The 17,716-nt window shown below is 46.7% G+C and overlaps 1 protein-coding gene across 3 annotated transcripts in view; it reads left to right on the forward strand.

The window, feature by feature from the left end:
* EIF4E2 (eukaryotic translation initiation factor 4E family member 2) overlaps positions 1-17,716 on the forward strand; it is a 44,326-nt gene that overhangs the window by 18,230 nt on the left and 8,380 nt on the right. For all 3 annotated transcript variants that reach the window (XM_032225666.1, XM_032225668.1, XM_032225667.1), the window contains 3 exons: positions 1,702-1,806; positions 3,605-3,757; positions 4,692-4,828. In XM_032225666.1, coding sequence (XP_032081557.1) covers positions 1,702-1,806; positions 3,605-3,757; positions 4,692-4,828 — 395 coding nt within the window. The remainder of the gene's footprint in view (positions 1-1,701; positions 1,807-3,604; positions 3,758-4,691; positions 4,829-17,716) is intronic.

The following is a 17,716-nucleotide window of genomic DNA, read 5'->3' on the forward strand; positions in this document are numbered from 1 at the left end:
TTACAAAACCAGATGAATTCTGCATCTGTTACCTTTTTGCCTGACTGGGATAACAGAATGGTTGTTTAATGCAGCCAGATTTTCTGTGATAGTTTGTCGAAGGGGACTGCAATTAACAGCTGATTAATTTCCAGTGTTTTATGTGGGTTGTATAATAATAATAATAATAATAATGTTGATTTGTTTCCTTTTTCTTGGGCTGTTTTTAGTCCAAATTATGGAGGAGATTGTACTGTTCCTTGGTGCTTGGTGTAATCTTTAAACTCAGTAAAATAAAATAAAAGATAAAGATAAACTAAGATAAAATCTATCTACATATTAATGGCTCTGTGTGTGTATATATATATGTTCCAGCATAACTCTGGAACGCCTCCAGCAATTTCAACCAAACTTGGTACACAGATGACTTACTCTCTGGAAAAAAATACTGAGGGGGTAAGACACCTCTAACACCCATCAGTGTGTGTCTTCTGTTAAGATACAGCCTTTTGTGCCTTAAAATGGCTTCTACGTTACTGCCTTAAAATGGTTTCTACTGTGCAGCTCAGTGGAGTTGCCATGGTAACGGCTCCACAAGGGGGCTCCCTCTGGTAAGTGGGAAAATCCAACATTAGAAATTACGTTTGGTCGGGACATTTCCCCCCTATAAATAAATACCTGGATAATCAACACCTAGTAAGATAATAAAATAAAATATAAAATAAAATAAATAATAATAAACATTTCCTCTTTGATTATCTTAAGTCAGTAACTTATGGTCATGATATGAGTTGTGCATATTGGCTTTTTTAAGTTTCTCTGACCATGGAAACTGATTAGATTTATTTGTTTGAAATCGTTGCTGATGACAAAAGTGAAGACAAATAAATAAGAGCATCATTTGCCCCTACAGTGAACCCAATCCAGGTAGTCCTCAACTTACGACCCACAAATGAACCCCAAATTTCTGTTGCTAAGTGAGACCTTTGTTAAGTGAGCCTTGCCCCAATGTACAACCTTTCTAGCTGCCATTGTTAAGTGAATCATTGCCGTTGCTAAGTTAGTAACACAGTTGTTAAGTGAACCTGGCTCTCCCCATTGACTTTGATTCTCAGGAGGTCGCAAAAGGGGATCACAGGACCCCGGGACACTGCAACGGTCAGAAATATGAGTCAGTTGCCAAGCGTCTGAATTTGGATCCCATAACCTTAGGATGCTTCTTAAGTGTGAAAAATGGTCACACGTCGCCATTTTTCAGCGCCGTTGTACCTTGGAATGGTCGCTAAACAAAATGTTGTAAGTCAAGAACTACCTGTATTAACTTACCAGCTGCAGCGATTCTTGTAACAACTGTGGCAAGAAAGGTCGTAAAATGGGGCTAAAACCCACTCAACCGCTGTCTCGCTTAGCATTAGAAATCTTGGGCTCAATTGTGGTCGTATGTCGAGGACTTCTTGTATCTATTGCAAGTCCATGTGTATACTATCATCATCCCTTGCGGGGTGGAATCTGGGCAACGGAATGGAGCTGGCAGAGTATTTCCTGGCCAGATGCCTTCCTGTCGCCAATGTGGAGTTTTGTTCAGCAGATAGATTCTCATTGTGCCCAGAGAGAGAAATAGCTGCCGCACCACTCCTCCATATATATGCTATGCCGTGTGCTAAATAAACATATCAATGCATGTCTTTGTGCTAAATAAACATATCAATGCATGTCTTTCAGGTGGAACAGTTCTGGCGGTTTTACAGCCACATGGTCCGTCCTGGGGACCTGACAGGCCACAGCGACTTCCATCTTTTCAAAGAAGGAATTAAGCCGATGTGGGAGGTAAGCCTGAGGTTTCAAGATTGGCTTAAGTAAGGCCGTCCTGGGACTGACATCTCTACTGGGTTTAAACTCAGCTTTAACATTCTGTAGTCTGTGGGGATGCTCTCCCTGTCCCCGTTGTTCATCCTTTTTTCACCCATTTCTTTGGTGGGAAAGGGGAGCCTTTGGCCTATAAATTGTTTATTTGTTAGATTTTTCATCTACCTTTATTACTTCATCAGGAACTCAAGATGGCGGACATACCTAATACTCTTTTCTCCTCCTGTTTTCCCCACACCAACAACCCCGTAAGGTGGGTCGAGCTGAGAGAGAAAGACTGGCCCAAAGTCACCCAGCCAGCTTTCATATATTCAAGACAGGACTAGAATTCACCACCTCCTAGTGATTGGCCCAAAGTCACTCAGCCAGTTTTCATTCTGGAGGCAGGACTAGAATTCACCACCTCCTGATGATTGGGCCATAGTCACCCTGCCAGTTTTCGTACTAAAGGCGGGACTGGAATTCACCACCTCCTAGTGATTGGCCCAAAGTCACCCAGCTGGCTTTCATTCTAAAGGCGGGACTAGAATTCACCACCTCCTAGTGATTGGCCCAAAGTCACTCAGCCGGTTTTCATTCTGAAGGCAGGACTAGAATTCACCACCTCCTGATGATTGGGCCATAGTCACCCTCCCAGTTTTCGTACTAAAGGCGGGACTAGAATTCACCACCTCCTAGTGATTGGCCCAAAGTCACCCAGCTGGCTTTCATTCTAAAGGCGGGACTAGATTCACCATCTCCTAGTGATTAGCCCAAAGTCACTCAGCCGGTTTTCATTCTGAAGGCGGGACTAGAATTCACCATCTCCTGATGATTGGGCCATAGTCACCCTGGCAGTTTTCGTACTAAAGTGGGACTAGAATTCACCACCTCCTAGTGATTGGCCCAAAGTCACTCAGTCAGTTTTCATTATGAAGGCGGGACTAGAATTCACCACCACCTGATGATTGGGCCATAGTCACCCTGCCAGTTTTCGTACTAAAGTGGGACTAGAATTCACCACCTCCCAGTGATTGGCCCAAAGTCACTCAGTCGGCTTTCGTGCTTAAGGCAGGACTAAAACTCACCATCTCCTAGCAACTGGCCCATGGGGATCCCGTCAGCTGTTAGACTTGAGGCAGGACTAGAACTCACCATCTCCTCGTGATCGGCTCAGTATCACCCAGCTGGGTTTCATACCTAAGGCAGGACTAGAACTCACCCTCTCTGAAGTGATTGGCCCACAGTCACACCGCTGGTTTTTGTGCCTAAAGCATGACTAGAACTCATTTCCTGGCTTCTCAGCCAGCACCTTAACCACTACACGAAATTGATGCAGCTTATTGGAACTGGCTCCCTCTTTCACGTGTCAAGTTTCCAAATGAGGGAATAGGCACTTCTTCTGCTGAAGAAGTGAATGAGCTGGAAGGGACCTTGGAGGTTTCTAGTCCAGCCCTCTGTTCAAGCAGGAGACCCTCTACAAGTGGACATCCAGTCTCTTCTTAAAACCTCCAGTGACAAAGACCTACAATTTCCGGTGGCAAGATGTTCCACTGGTTAATTGCCCTCACTGTTAGGAAGTTTCTCCTTAATTCCAGGTTGCTTCTCTCTTTGATTAGTTTCCAACCATTGTTTCTTGTCCTGCCCCCTGTCAGAAGAATTGTCTTGTTTTGTCACAGACATCCCCCCCCCATCAGTGCGGCATCTGGGCTCTCTGCAGCCTTAACTCTCATGTCCGTACTAGGTTGACCCTTAATTTTCTTCCTCCTCCTCTTCCCAGGACGATGCCAACAAGAATGGGGGCAAGTGGATTATCCGCCTGCGGAAGGGCCTGGCGTCTCGGTGCTGGGAGAACCTCATTCTAGCAATGCTGGGAGAACAATTTATGGTGGGGGAAGAAATCTGCGGGGCCGTCGTCTCTGTCCGTTTCCAGGTGAGTTAACGGGAAGCGGCTGCCAATCTGAGCACAGGGCTGTCCTGTCCCGAAGGTGTTTTTTCAGGAGGCAACTGGACTGTTCCGGTTTTTTCTTTTGAAGACGTTTCTCTTCTCATCCACGAAGCTTCTTCAGCTCTGACTGGATGGTGAGGAACGGAAGGATTTATTTTCCTTGCAGACAAAGCAGGTCATTTGCATCCTTTTAGAGTGTCGTTCAGGCCACTTGGAGTCCCAAAAGTGCTTTCTTCAAGAGGCAACTAGATTTTCTGGTTTTTCTTTTGAAGACGTTTCTCTTCTCATCCAAGAAGCTTCTTCCATTCTGACTGGATGGTGGGGAATGGAAGGATGGATACTCCTTGCAGGCAGCTGGTCATTTGCATCCTTTTAGAGAGCGTTGAGGCCACCTGGAGGTTTATCCATGCCCTCAGGGTCACCCGAGTGGTGGTCCTGGTTCCTTGAGTCTGCACTTTCTTTCCTCTGAAAATCCATTCCTACTCCCACACCATTCGAAGGCCGTTCATCCCAAATTGTATTAGCTAAACGTCTGTAGAGATCAGTGGTGGGTTGCAGGCAGTACCCCCTGGTACGGGCGTACCGGAGGCTGCCTGGAGTACCGGATACCATTCCGGTTCGGGGCTCCGGAGGGCACACCTGAGCTCCTACGGGTCTTTTAAGGCTTCCGTACACGCGCATGGCGCATACAGTGCCTGCGTGACGCTCTGCGGAGCAGCTGGAGAGTCGCAGAGGCTCACGGAGGAGCTAAGACGCATGTGTGCATGCGCTGGCATGTTCATGTGGACGCCGCCAGGCCCGTTCCAATAGCTGACACGGCATCCGGAACCCACCACTGGTGGAGATCCTCAGTCATCCAGGGCATGCTTGTCCCAAAGGCAACCGTTTTAATCGTCTCCTGACTGTTTTCCCCCTGCAGGAGGACATCATCTCCATATGGAACAAGACGGCCAGTGACCAAGCCACCACGGCCCGGATCAGGGACACCTTACGACGCGTTCTCAACCTTCCCCCCAACACCATCATGGAGTACAAAACGCACACGGACAGCATCAAGTACGTGCCGCGGTGAGGGGAGGGCGAGCGGTTGCTGGAATGCGCTTGTTCTGTGTCCGTACGGGCCAAATGCTGCTTAGATACGAAGACATAATGTGTGCATGTTCTGTTGGGGTGGGGGGAAATCAGGATTGTGAACCCCTTTAGCTGAGCAATTTGCAAGCTCTCCATTCTGGAGAGCAACCCCCCCCACCTCCACCCTCCCCATGAACTGTTACTGCTCCCCTCAGGAATCTGCTCTGCCCCAGAGATCCTACGAGAGGAGTGTCAAACTCAAGGCCCGTGGGGCCAGATCCGGCCTGCGGGTTGCTTAGATCTGGCGCAACGGGGCCAGCTTGGAAACCACTAAAGCCTGGCCCGCGGTGCCTCTGCCAGCAAAAATGGAGCACCGTTTTCGTTGGCAGGCGGTTGCAGGAAGCTGTCGCAGCTGAAAGCGGAGCTCATGAGACCGTTTTTGCCGGCAGAGCGCTCACAGAACTATAGGTGCCACCAATATGAGTGACATTGGCCCACACTGGCCACGCCCATCCCGACACACACACATACACGCTGTGATATCAAACACAACCCTGATGCAGCCCTCAATGCAATTGAGGCTGACACCCCTTGTCCTAGGACAACTTTCTTTGAATTCTCCTTCACTTCTTTCCGACCGACAGGCAGGAATCGGGTATGGCCTTGATGCCATCAGGAACTCAACGTGTATAGCCGGTAGTCCTGGACTTACGACCACAATGGAGGCCAACATTTATGTTGCTAAGCGAGACAGTTGTTAAATTGCCCCATTTTGCCATCTTCCTTGCCACAGTCGTTAAGTGAATCATTGCAGTTAAGTGAGTAACACGGTTGTTAAGGGAAGCTGGCTTCCCTGTCGACTTGGCTTGTCAGAAGGTCGCAACTCCTGGACACTGTCACCATCATAAATATGAGCGGCTTGCTAAGGGTCTGGATTTTGACCATGTGACCCTGGGGATGCTGCAGCAGTCGTAAGTGCGAAAAATGGTCATAAGTCACTTTTTTCAGTGTCGTAACTTCAGTCACTAAATGAACTGTTATAGGTCGAGGTCTATCTGCATTAGGCATTATCTCTAAGCCAGCGCCTCCCACTTTAAGTGAGCTCCAATCTTTTAATTTTTTTTCAGTGTGTGCGGAAAGGTATCGTGTTTGAGTGGCACATTTTCATGCCTGAGCACCTGAATTTTTTTCACAGATGTTTCACAGAGCAATTGATTTATAGGATCCGAATTTGAATGGAGAAAAATGGTTTTGTGTGTGTGTTTGAGTGAGTGAGGGATCCGGTAAGGGAACTGCACCTATTTAGAAAAGGTAAATTATTGCAAACATAATCAGTAGAAGATAAGTATGGGGACAGGTTGGGCGGTAGAGAGAAAGTGATAAAAGAGTGGGAGAGAGGAAGAGAGGAAGAAAAAAAAGGGAAGAGAGACAGAAGGAGACAGAGAAGGAGAGAGAAAGTGACAGAAGAGTGGGAAAGAAGGAGAGACAAAGAGAGACAAAGAGAAAGAGGGTGAGAGACAGAGACAAAGGAGAGAGAAGGGATTGCCTATCAATCTAACTGTATGGCGATTGACAATCTCTTTATATTTCAACTCTAACTCTTTCAGTCTTAAAGGTTTAGTGAGGAGAAATCCCAAAATTCTTTTAAAGAGGAAAAAAATGCTTCCACAATTGCATTCATAGATACATGTATGGATACATCCATGTATACATGTACACAACACATAGAGAAACAAACTTAACAAAGTGCTAAGTCTGCCCTCCAACACACACTCACACTCTCCCTCCCTCCCTCCCTCCCTCCCTCCCTCCCTCCCTCTCTCTCTCTCTCTCTCTTTTAATGCTAGAGAGAGAGAGAATATCCCTCCTTCCTTCAGCCCTACACTCTCGCTGGCATCCTGGCCAGATGAGAGGGACTGCAGAGAGTCTCCTAGAGTCTAGGGCAGCGAGTCATTCAATGGGAAAGTTGCCTCTTGGAAGGAATGACCCTGCTTGGCTCCCACTTTCGATCTGCCGGCCAACGACCGAACGGAGAAGCGAAGAGGCAGGAGAGATGAGGCAGGAGAGACGAAGTGGGAGCCAAACCGAGTCATTCCTTCCAAGCGGCAAATTTCCCATCGAATGACTTGCTGCCCTAGACTTGAGGAGACCCTCTGCAGTCCCTCTTGTCTGGCCGGGATGCCAGCGAGAGTATTGGGCTGAAGGAAGGAGGGATACACACGCTCATGCTCTCCCTCCCCCCCCCCCTCTCAAATGGCAAATCCGAGCAGCCGCTGCTGCGAGCATGTCCCACGCCTTCTACAAACCCCCACACCGCTTCTCTCAGCTACTTTCTGCCTTGTGGACTAGAACTGATTGCTGTCTCCAGGCTGGCTCTCCTCTCCTATTATTGTGGAAGGCGTCTCACAAAAACCAGTGCGCGGCAGTTGGAAACTGCTGCGCGATGTTTTGTTGCCACCTGCGCGGCCGCGCACCCGTGCAGCTTAGCGGAAACATTGTTCAGCTCCCATAATTCCCCAGCCACCTGGGGGTCGAAGTTGACCTGCATGAAGTCCTCGACTTAAAACCACAACGGAGCCTGGGATTTCAGATGCAAGCTGTTACCGTCATAAATTGAGGTGCCACATCCCTGGATTCGACTTTATGACTGTTTTTAAGACTGGTAAAGCGAGTCAGCACAGTTGAAACTCAAATCATGGGGTCATTAAGCAAATGGAAGGGACCTTGGAGGTCTTCTAGTCCAGCCCCCTGCTCATATCAGACAAGTGATTGTCCGGTCTCTTTTTAACAACCTCCAGTGATTCACTTAACAGCAGCGGTGGCAAGAAAAGGCATACAATGCGGCAAAGTTCACTTAGCAAATTTCTCCCTTAGCAACAGAAACTTTGGGCTCGTTTGTGATTATAAATTGAGGACTGTATTTGCTCTCCTTCTTTTAAAAAAAAAGGTTTTATTTCTTAGTTTTCTACAAGCATATTGTGGTGTGAACAGTGCGATTACATTTTAGTACAAATAAAACAATACTCTTCATATTTAACACAATTAACAATCTTGTAGATTTTTAGTCGCGTGTTTCCCCAAAAGTAAGACAGGGTCTTATTTTCTTTTGACCCCCCCCCCAAAATAAGTGCTTGTCCTTATTTTCGGGGAGGTTTTATTATTTTTGAAGTGCAGGAGGTGGCAAACGTGGTCACCTCATGGCCTGCTTCCGTGTTGCAATATTTTCAGGGAGGGCTTATTTTAGCGCATGCACACAAAAGCCCGATTGGGCTTATTCTCCGGGGAGGCCTTATTTTCAGGGAAACAGGGTAGTAATACCCATATTTCATTGAATTACAATCTATCTTTAATCATTCAATATTTCAATGTATTATTTTTTATGCCAATCTCCATTTTCTCGATATTGCATCCCAATGTAAACGGAGCAAGGAGCAGCAGCCTGGCCCCCAAACCTGCTTCCCAAACTCAAACGCCCCGTAGTTACCACGGTGGCAACTTTAAAATTGTTTGCGTTTGTGAGACAAAACGGCCAGAGGGACGAAGAAGAAAAAAAAAGGCTGCATTCCTGGGGAAATGAAACACAAACTAGCGAGGATTTATAAGCCCTTTAGATTTATAAATGCTCTCAAGAAGGCACTATGTAAATTGACTTGCGCGGCACAAATGATTTCTGATCGTTATAAATGCCGTATATTAAATTTCCCCCGCTCCTTCAGTTGACGAGGGCTCTTTAAACAGGACGGAGGATAGTAATATATGGAGGAGACGGGGGTATTTTAGAGAAGGCTGCTCTGCTTTACCAGAGCAGGCAGTTTCACGATGACGTTTATTTTCACGCAAAATGATAAAAGATTGCCACTTATTTAAGAGCGTGGAGTGAAGAATGTGAAAAAGACGCCAGTGTTCTGTAAGCAAAGAGGCCCATCGGATCATGAGGACTGACATTAAAAAAAACAACTAATCCAAGTGAAAGAGACAAACAGGACAGAAAACAGAATTCAGCCCTGAGGAGAGTAAAATGGGGTAGAATCTTCTCCCTGATGTTTCCCACATGCGACCAAAAAGAATTTTCTGGTAGGGTCGGATCAAAAGCCCTCGACTTACCGTAACCGGATTCTTGGTAGTCCTCGGCTTACAGCCACACAATGGAGGCCAAAATTTACGCTGCTAAGTGGAACATTCGTTAAGGGAGTTTTGCCCCAGTTTACGACTTTTTTTGCCATCGTTGTTAAGTGAATCGCCTTTAAGTTAGTTCACAGGGTGGTGAAGGGAAGCTGGCTTCCCCGTTGATTTTGCTTGTCAGAAGGTCGCAAAAGGGGATTATGTGACACTGCGACCGTCATAAATATGAACCGGTCATTGCCCAGAATCTGAATTTTGATCATGTGACCACGGGGAAGGCTGCGACGGTCGAAAAGGGTGAAAAATGGTCCTTTTTTCCACTGCCGTTGTAACTTTGAATGGTCACTAAATGGTACTACATGTACTAACTTAACTCCGGCAGCAATTTGTATAATAACGGTGGCAAGAAAAGTTGTAAAACAGGTCAAAATTCACTTAACAACGTTCTGGCTTAGCAATGGAAATTTTGGGGCTCAAAATGTCTGTGGAGATTCTCAGTCATGGTTGTCCCCAAAATGTTTTTTTTCCCAAAAAAGACAACTGGATTTTGTTTTTTTTCTTGAAGACATTTCGCTTCTCATCCAAGAAGCTTCTTCAGTTCTGACTGGACTCTGGGGTCGTACGTCGAGGACTACCTGTAATTATATTGATTGAGTGACTAATCACCAAGTCATTTTGGACACTTGGCAACCACATAGATTTCCTCCATGACTCTCTGTCCCTCACCTGATCCACCATCACTGAGTCCATCCACCTTTTCTCTTTCCTTCGACGGGAGGGGAAAACGCCGGAGACATCTGGGACACTGGATTGGATTTCCACCTGGAGGTTTGGCACTCTAGCTGAACCCCCAAACTCCAGTGAGGGGAATTCCTTCCTTCCTTCCTTCCTTCCTTCCTTCCTTCCTTCCTTCCTTCATCTCCCTCCCGTCCTTCCTAACGGCTGCCTTCCTTCCCCTATCTTCCACCCTTCCCTCCTTCCCTATCCCGCCCTTCCTTCCTTCTCCGTCCCACCCTTCCTTCTTAACTCCTTCCCTCCCTCCATTCCTTCCATCTCCCTCCCTCCCTTCCTAATTCCTTCCTTCTTTCCTCCATCTCCGTCCCTCCCTCCCTCCTCCATTCCCCCCTTCCTAAGTCTTTCCATCCTTCCCCAATCTCCCTCCCTTCCTAAACTCTTTCCCTCCCTCTCTTCCATCTCCCTCCTTTCCTTCCTAACTCCTTCCCTCCCTTCCTAAGTCCTTCCATCCTTCTCCCATCTCTCTTCCTTCCTAACTCCTTCCCTCCCTTCCATATCCTTCCCTTCCTTCCTAACGCCTTCTCTCCCTCCCTCCCTCCTTCCTCTCTCCCTCCCTCCCTCCTTCTCTCTCCCTCCCTCCCTTCTTTCTTTCCCCATCTCCCTTCCTCTTTCCTCCCTCCCTCCCTTCTTCCTTCCTCCCACCTCCCTCCCTCTCTTCCATCTCCCTCCCTTCCTAACTCCTTCCTTCTTTCCCCCATCTCCCTCCCTCCCTTCCTTCTCCATCCCCCACTTCCTAAGTCCTTCCATCCTTCTCCCAGATCCCTTCCTTCCTAACGCCTTCCCTTCCTCTTTCCTTCCTTCCTTCCTTCCTTCCCCCTTTCTCCCTCCCTTCTTTCTTTCCCCCATCTCCCTTCCTCTTTCCTTCCTTCCTTCCTCCCTCCCTCCCTCGCAATAACTCACCAGCAGAGATTAGGCACCGGTGAGGTGGAGGAAGGGGTCGGTCCCTCTCGGTTCTTTCCATCCACTCCACTAGAGATGGTGTTTAAGCCAGCTAATGATGATGACCCCCCCCCCCGGAGGTCGCTTAGAGCAGTTGCAGTGGGGTGTTCCCCCCCCCTCCCAGACTGAGGAAGCTTGTGCAGACAAAGCAGGAATCCCGTCAACATTTGGGGTTTTATGGTTTTATACTTTTCATGATTCTCTCTGCTGCAATCCAGCATCCAGTCCCAAATTTTGCAGACTAGTTTATTCACAGAGAGGGGCACATGTGCATAAGTGTTGCACAAAGGTATTTATTATTTTAGAGGGGGACGTGGTATTGCAAACTTGGGGTGACCAGCCAAAGGGAGACCGTTGGAAGGGAGGCTCGTCAGAGGCCGAACTGAAGCTTCCTTCGTTTCTTCCCTTCCCTGGGCTTTTTTAGATCAGTGATGAAATGCACGCGCACACACACACACACACACACAATATTTCCTGCTTTCAATGCAGCCGCAGGCTCTTTGCAGCCTCCCCTTGCGCCAGGAAAACAGATTGAAAATGGAGCAAATCTTCCCCTCCCCATAATACTTCATAAATAACCTAGGCTTAGCTGCAGGCTTCTCGTTGTCTGAAGGGAGATTTGAGAGGGAGGCTCAAGAAACAGGGAAACTGCCTACTTAACCAGAAAGGAGATTGACGAACGGATCTGCCAGCTCAGTTACTGGCAGCTCAGAACATTTGGGTGCTCGGGCACCCACTCCGCTGGCGCTCACACTGTTCAGGCCTTCCCCAGCCGCGCGGTCCTTGAACGCCTGCAGGTGGCTGAAGCCATCCTGCCTGCATAGGCTGCGCATCGCTTTCTAGCACACCCCAGCCGACACGTGTTCCGAAGGCCATCAAGTAAATAACTGGCGCGGAAAACGCGGACACCGGAGAGGCTCACCGCTTGGAAAGCGAATTTGGCGGTGCAGCTGGCTGTGCCCGAGATATTTCCCCCCCCCCATGGCTGATTATAATTGTCAGTCTCCTTTGGCCCCCCAAAGGAAAAAAAAAGAGCACCAGAACAAGAACGTGGTCAATTGCTTCTTGCTTCGTTTTTTGCTCTGCAGAATCTCCCGAATTTCCTCAGAAAAAAAAACCAATTTCCGCGGTTAATTCGGGAGGAAAAATTGGCTGGATGGGTAGAAAATGCTCCGGAGATCATTTTAATGGGCTCTCCAGCTGCCTGCTTCCCAATCCCCAGCCCTTCCGTCATGTCCTGAGTGATGCTTTGAATACAGGGGAGTCCTCGACCTACGACCACAGTGATGAGGCCAACATTTCTCTTGCGAAGCGAGAAATTTTGTGAAGTGAACTTTGCCCCCGTTTTACGACCTTTCTTGCCACGGTTGTTAAGCGAATCACCGCAGTAGTTAAGTCAGCCACATGGTCGTTAAAGGAATCTGGCTTCCCCCGTTGACTTTGCTTGTCATAAGGTCGCAAAAGGGGATCACAGGATCCTGGGATGTTGCCACCGTCATAAATGTGAATCAAGCTGTCAAGCGTCTGAATGCAAATTACGTGACCATGGGGATGCTACCACGGACGTAAGTGTGAAAAATGGTCATGATTCACTTCTTCCAGTGCCGCCGTAACTTTGAACGGTCGCTAAATGAACCCGCGCTCGAGGACTCCCTATCAAGTGAATCACCCCAGTTGTTAACTTAGTCACACGGTTGTTGAGTGAATCTGAACTTCTCAGTTGGCTGGGCTTGTCAGAAGGTCGCAAGATAGGGAATCACATGACCCCGCAACCGTCATAAATACGAGACAGTCACGAATTTTGATCACATGACCCCGGGGATGCTACAGTGGTTCGCAAGTGTGAATAAAGCTCCTCGGTTACTTTTTTTCAGCGCAATCGTAATGGTCACTAAACAAACTGCTTTAAGTCGAGGACTTGCCTATGCCCATAGCTGCTGTGTGTCTCAGGAATTCCCCCCCCTCTACGCCCACCTCACCCCAAGTGGCTTTCCAATCGTTTCTGCTCTGCTCAGAGACAAGGAATCCGTGGGACTTCCCCTGTGGCAGGCCAGGCTCCCCGTGCGCTTATGGGGTTCGTAGTCCACCTTCGACTGCCAATGGCGCCTCTGCAAAATCCAAATTAAAGCGGTTATTGCCATCTTAAAAACCAACAGCCCGGGCAGGACAGATGGACGCCCGATTTGTATGGCCAGGCTGCCAGTCTATGCCAAGTCACCGACAGCTTTACAACCCAGACATTATGTCTGTAGTGGAAAGTTAGTTTTTCTTTTTTAAAAAAAAGATTTTTATTAGCAAACATGTAAAATACACACAAAAATTAGACATACGCCACATTTATACAATACAATACAATACGAACAGGAACTTCCTGTTCTTTATAGTAGCAATCATCAATCGATACCGCTCACCTTATATTATTTCCCCTTCTATTGTATTTCATTCGGATTTCACCATTCTTAACCCTCTTATTTTACTCATAACTATTATTTTTTGAGTTTTGTTATATTCCTTCATTGACTCTTGGTTCTTTCCTCCATCCACCTATACCATTTATCCCATATCTGGTAGAATTCTGATTCTTCTTTTCCCTGGATTTCTTTAATTAGTTTATCCATTTCAGCGTAATCCATAACCTTTCTTATTATTTCATCTTCGCTTGGGATTAATTTGTTTTTCCATTTCTGGGCAAAGGCAATCCTTGCCGCGGAGAGTTAGTTTTTCATTGGCCCTCCTCCCCACCCCTCTTCTTTTCCCCATCTCCCCTTCCCCCCTGGCAAATTGTCCAAGGGATTTGTGCCGCTAACTTAACAACAACAATTGTGGTCGTACGCCGAGGACTCCCGGTACAGCGAGGGGAGCTCTGATGCTGTTGGGAGGGAGAGCTTAGCTTGCAAGCGAGGTCAGCCAGGGGTCTGTGAGATCTCAGCCAGGGGACAAGGGTTACACTAATATCAGGGAAATGTTGGAATCGAATCGTGAAAGAAAAGATGCAGAAGGAAGGACACAAGGAAACGTGGATGACAGCAATTCAAATAGGGTTTTTTAAAATTCTTTTAATTCTTTAAACTAATTTAAAAACTATTTTCATTTTTGACATTCACGTGTCATTGTGTGTCCATTCCATTTAATTGAATTGTTGGATTTAGTTGGCCATGGTTAGTGGTGCGATTCCACTCCAGGGGACTGGAGGCTAAAACATATGAAGAACGGTTGCAGGAACTGGGTAGGTCTAGTTTAGTGAAAAGAAGGACCAGGGGAGACATGATAGCAGCCTTCCAATATCTCAGGGGTTGCCCCAAAGAAGAGGGAGTCAAGCTATTCTCCAAAGCACCTGAGGGCAGAACAAGAAGCAATGGGTGGAAACTAATCAAGGAGAGAAGCAACTTAGAATTGAGGAGGAATTTCCTGACAGTTAGACCAATTAATCGGTGGAAGCATGGGCCAGTCCTGGAGTCTGGGGAAGGCTCGGAGGAGGGCTCTGTGTCGGAGGCAGAGAGGGGTCCAGGGCTATATGCCAGTTATCAGCTGCCTTCAGAAACAGAGATCAGTGGGGCAGAAGAACAGCTGGAGCCTGTTCCCAGTGTGCGCATGCACAGAGTTGCCAGATGAAGGGAACAGCTAAAAAACAGGGGTCGACTTGGGAGTAAGGCCACAGGGGGACGATGAATGGCCCCTCCCAGAGGAAATAAAAGAGGAGCGGAAGGGGAGTGGAGTTTGCAGGAGACAATTAGTTCACTTCATAGGTTCGTGACTCTCCAAGACCCCTTGCAAAGTTCTGCAGAGATCGGCCTGGCAGCTCTCCAAGCCAGATAAGGTCTGTGACCGTAAATCCTCCCTGGAAAGACTTTGCTGGATGTGAAGGAGCAGAATTCACAGTCAATTAATAAAAGGGGTTTTTTGTCGTGATAAGGAGCCTGCTTCAGGCTCTTGGGCAGCCTTAGTCAGAACAAGCAGGGGGTTGGACTAGAAGACCTCCAAAGTTCCCCCCAACTTTATTATTCCATTCCATTCATTCCGCAACCAGGAGACACCGACGCAGGAGATTTAAGAAATCCAGCCTTGCCTGCCTCTGATGACCATGAGTGATCAGCCGAGACCCTCTCCCATGCCTTCCTCTCTCATTTGTCTAGCTTTGCTAAGCAGGCAAGCTGGATCTCATTCCCCCCCTCCCCCAATTCCTTTTCCCCCATCAGCAAGAAAAATCGCCCCAGCAGCCGCCCCATTAGACCCATTCCCCGAGATTTATCGGAAAGCACTTTGGCGGCGCATAGCCAGAGCGAGTTTTTATGTTTATTGTGGGTGTCATTAGCAAAGCAGATTTAAAGCCAGCCGTGACTGGTAGCAATTGGCTTTTTTTTTTTTCCCTCCCCTTCCCAATCAAAAAATAGCTCTATTAACGGATTCGTGTGCAGCTTGCGAAATGATGCATTGGCCTAGGTTGTGCCAAAGCCTTCGAGGTGTCAGAAAACATGGATTTTTGTCTGTGTCTCTCTCTGGTTAACTGTCTGCATGTTGCACCAGCCTAGGAAACATAAGGCCATCCGAGGGCAGTTTATATTCAGTCGGAATTGACAGTATTGGTCGAAGGGATGATGGGCAACCATTTTCCTTTTCCTTCACCTTTGGAAAGTTGCAGTGCTGCCACAAAGAAGGGGGGGGGGGGGTCAGCCTATTTTCCAAAGCGCCAGAAGGCAGGACAAGAAGCAATGGGTGGAAACTAACGAGAGAAGCAATCTAGAACTAAGAAGAAAATCCCTGACAGTCAGAACAATTAGCCAGTGGAACGACTTGCCTCCAGAAGTTGTGAATGCCCCAACACTGGAAGTTTTTTAAGAAGAGATTGGACAGCCATTTGTCTGAAATGGTATAGGGTCTCCTGCTTGAGCAGGAGGTTGGACTAGAAGACCTCCAAGGTCCCTTCCAACTCTGTTATTCTGAGACTCTAGAAGGGTTTCAGAGAAGAGCCACAAAGAGGATTAGGGGACTGGAGACTAAAACATATGAAGAACGGTTGCAGGAACTGGGTAATTTAATGAGAAGAAGGACTAGGGGAGACATGATAGCAGTCTTCCAATATCTCAGGAGTTGCCACAAAGAAGAGGGAGTCAAACTATTCTCCAAGGCACCTGAGGGCAGAACAAGAAGCAATGGGTGGAAACTAATCAAGGAGAGAAGCAACTTAGAACTGAAGAGGGATTTCCTGACAGAACAATTAATCAGTGGAACAGAAATTGCTTTCAGAAGTTGTGAATGCCCCAACACTGGAAGTCTTTAAGAAGATGTTGGATAGCCATTTGTCTGAAACGTATAGGGCTTCCTGCCTAGGCAGGGGGTTGGACTAGAAGACCTCCAAGGTCCCTTCCAACTCTGCTATTGTATTGTATTGTACTTTAATGAAAAGAAGGACCAGGGGAGACATGATATCAGTCTTCCAATATCTCAGGGGTTGCCACGAAGAAGAGGGAGTCCAGCTATTCTCCAAAGCACCTGAGGGTAGAACAAGAAGCAATGGGTGGAAACTAATCAAGGAGAGAAGCAACCTAGAACTGAGGAGAAATTTCCTGACAGTGAGAACAATTAATCAGTGGAACTCCTTGCCTCCAGAAGTTGTAGCTGCTCCATCACTGGAGGCTTTTAAGAAAAGATTCTACAGGGACTTGTCAGGGATGGTACAGGTAGTCCTCGACCACAACTGAGCCCCAAATTGATGATGACGAGACATTTCTTAAGTGAGTTTTTGCCTTGTTTTCCAACCTTTCTTGCCTGTAGTGAATCCCTGTGGTTGATAAGTGAGTAGCCTGGTTATTAACTGAATCTAACTGAATCTGGCTTCCCACAAAAGGGGATCGCATGACCCTGGGACACAGCAACGGTCATAAATACGAACCAATCGCCCAGCCTCTGAATTTTGATGACGTGATCACAGGAAGGCTGCAACGGTCGTAATGGTGAAAAACTGTCATAAGTCACTTGTTTGGGCACCGTTGTAACTCTCAGTGGTCACCAAAGGAAGTGTTGTGGTGTGTTGTGATGGACACCCTTTTCCAAGCACTGTGAAGCAAAGTGTGCTCAGGTCTAGTTCCTCCCCCCCCCCCGGGTGGGTTGCTTATGTGTGCACCAGTTTACGCCATTTCGTTTGTATGTGTGCCCCACGCGCATGCACAGTGCAATTTAAATGGTTCTGGTGCATGCAGAAATAAGATGGTGGCGGCTATGGCGCCACCCGGAGAACCGGTTTGGGAGCGTGGCAGGCCTGGGTGGCTGCCGGCTCCAGCAACTGGGGCTGCCAAACAATTACCGGTTCAGCCGAACCAGACTGGTCTAGTCCTGCCTTAGACACAAAGCTACTGGGTGATTAGAACAGAGAAGAGAAGAAATATTGGGATATAGAATGGAATGGAATAGCATAGAATAGGAATAGAATAGAATAAATATTGGAATATGGAATAGAATAGAATAGAATAAATATTGGAACAGAGAATGGAATAGAATAGAATAGAATAAATATTGGAATAGAGAATGGAATAGAATAGAATAAATATTGGAATATGGAATAGAATAGAATAAAATAAATATTGGAATATGGAATAGAACAGAATAGAATAAATATTGGAATAGAGAATGGAATGGAATAGAATAGAATAAATATTGGAGAATAGAATACAATTGAATTGAATAAATATTGGAGAATAGAATACAATTGAATTGAATGAATATTGGAATATGGAATAGAATAGAATAGCATAGAATAGAATAGAATAAATATTGGAATATAAAATATAATAAATATTGGAATATGGAATGGAGTGGAATGGAGTAACAGAACAGAATAGAATAGCGTAGCATAGAATAGAATAGAATAGAATAAATATTGGAATATAAAATAGAATAGAATAGAATATTGGAATATGGAATGGAATAACATAGAATAGAAGAGAAGAGAATAAATATTGGAATAGAGAATGGAATGGAATAGAAGAGATATTGGAGAATAGAATAGAAAAGAATATTGGA

The sequence above is a fragment of the Thamnophis elegans genome, chromosome 10 (assembly GCF_009769535.1).
Source record: "Thamnophis elegans isolate rThaEle1 chromosome 10, rThaEle1.pri, whole genome shotgun sequence".
Taxonomy (NCBI): domain Eukaryota; kingdom Metazoa; phylum Chordata; class Lepidosauria; order Squamata; family Colubridae; genus Thamnophis; species Thamnophis elegans.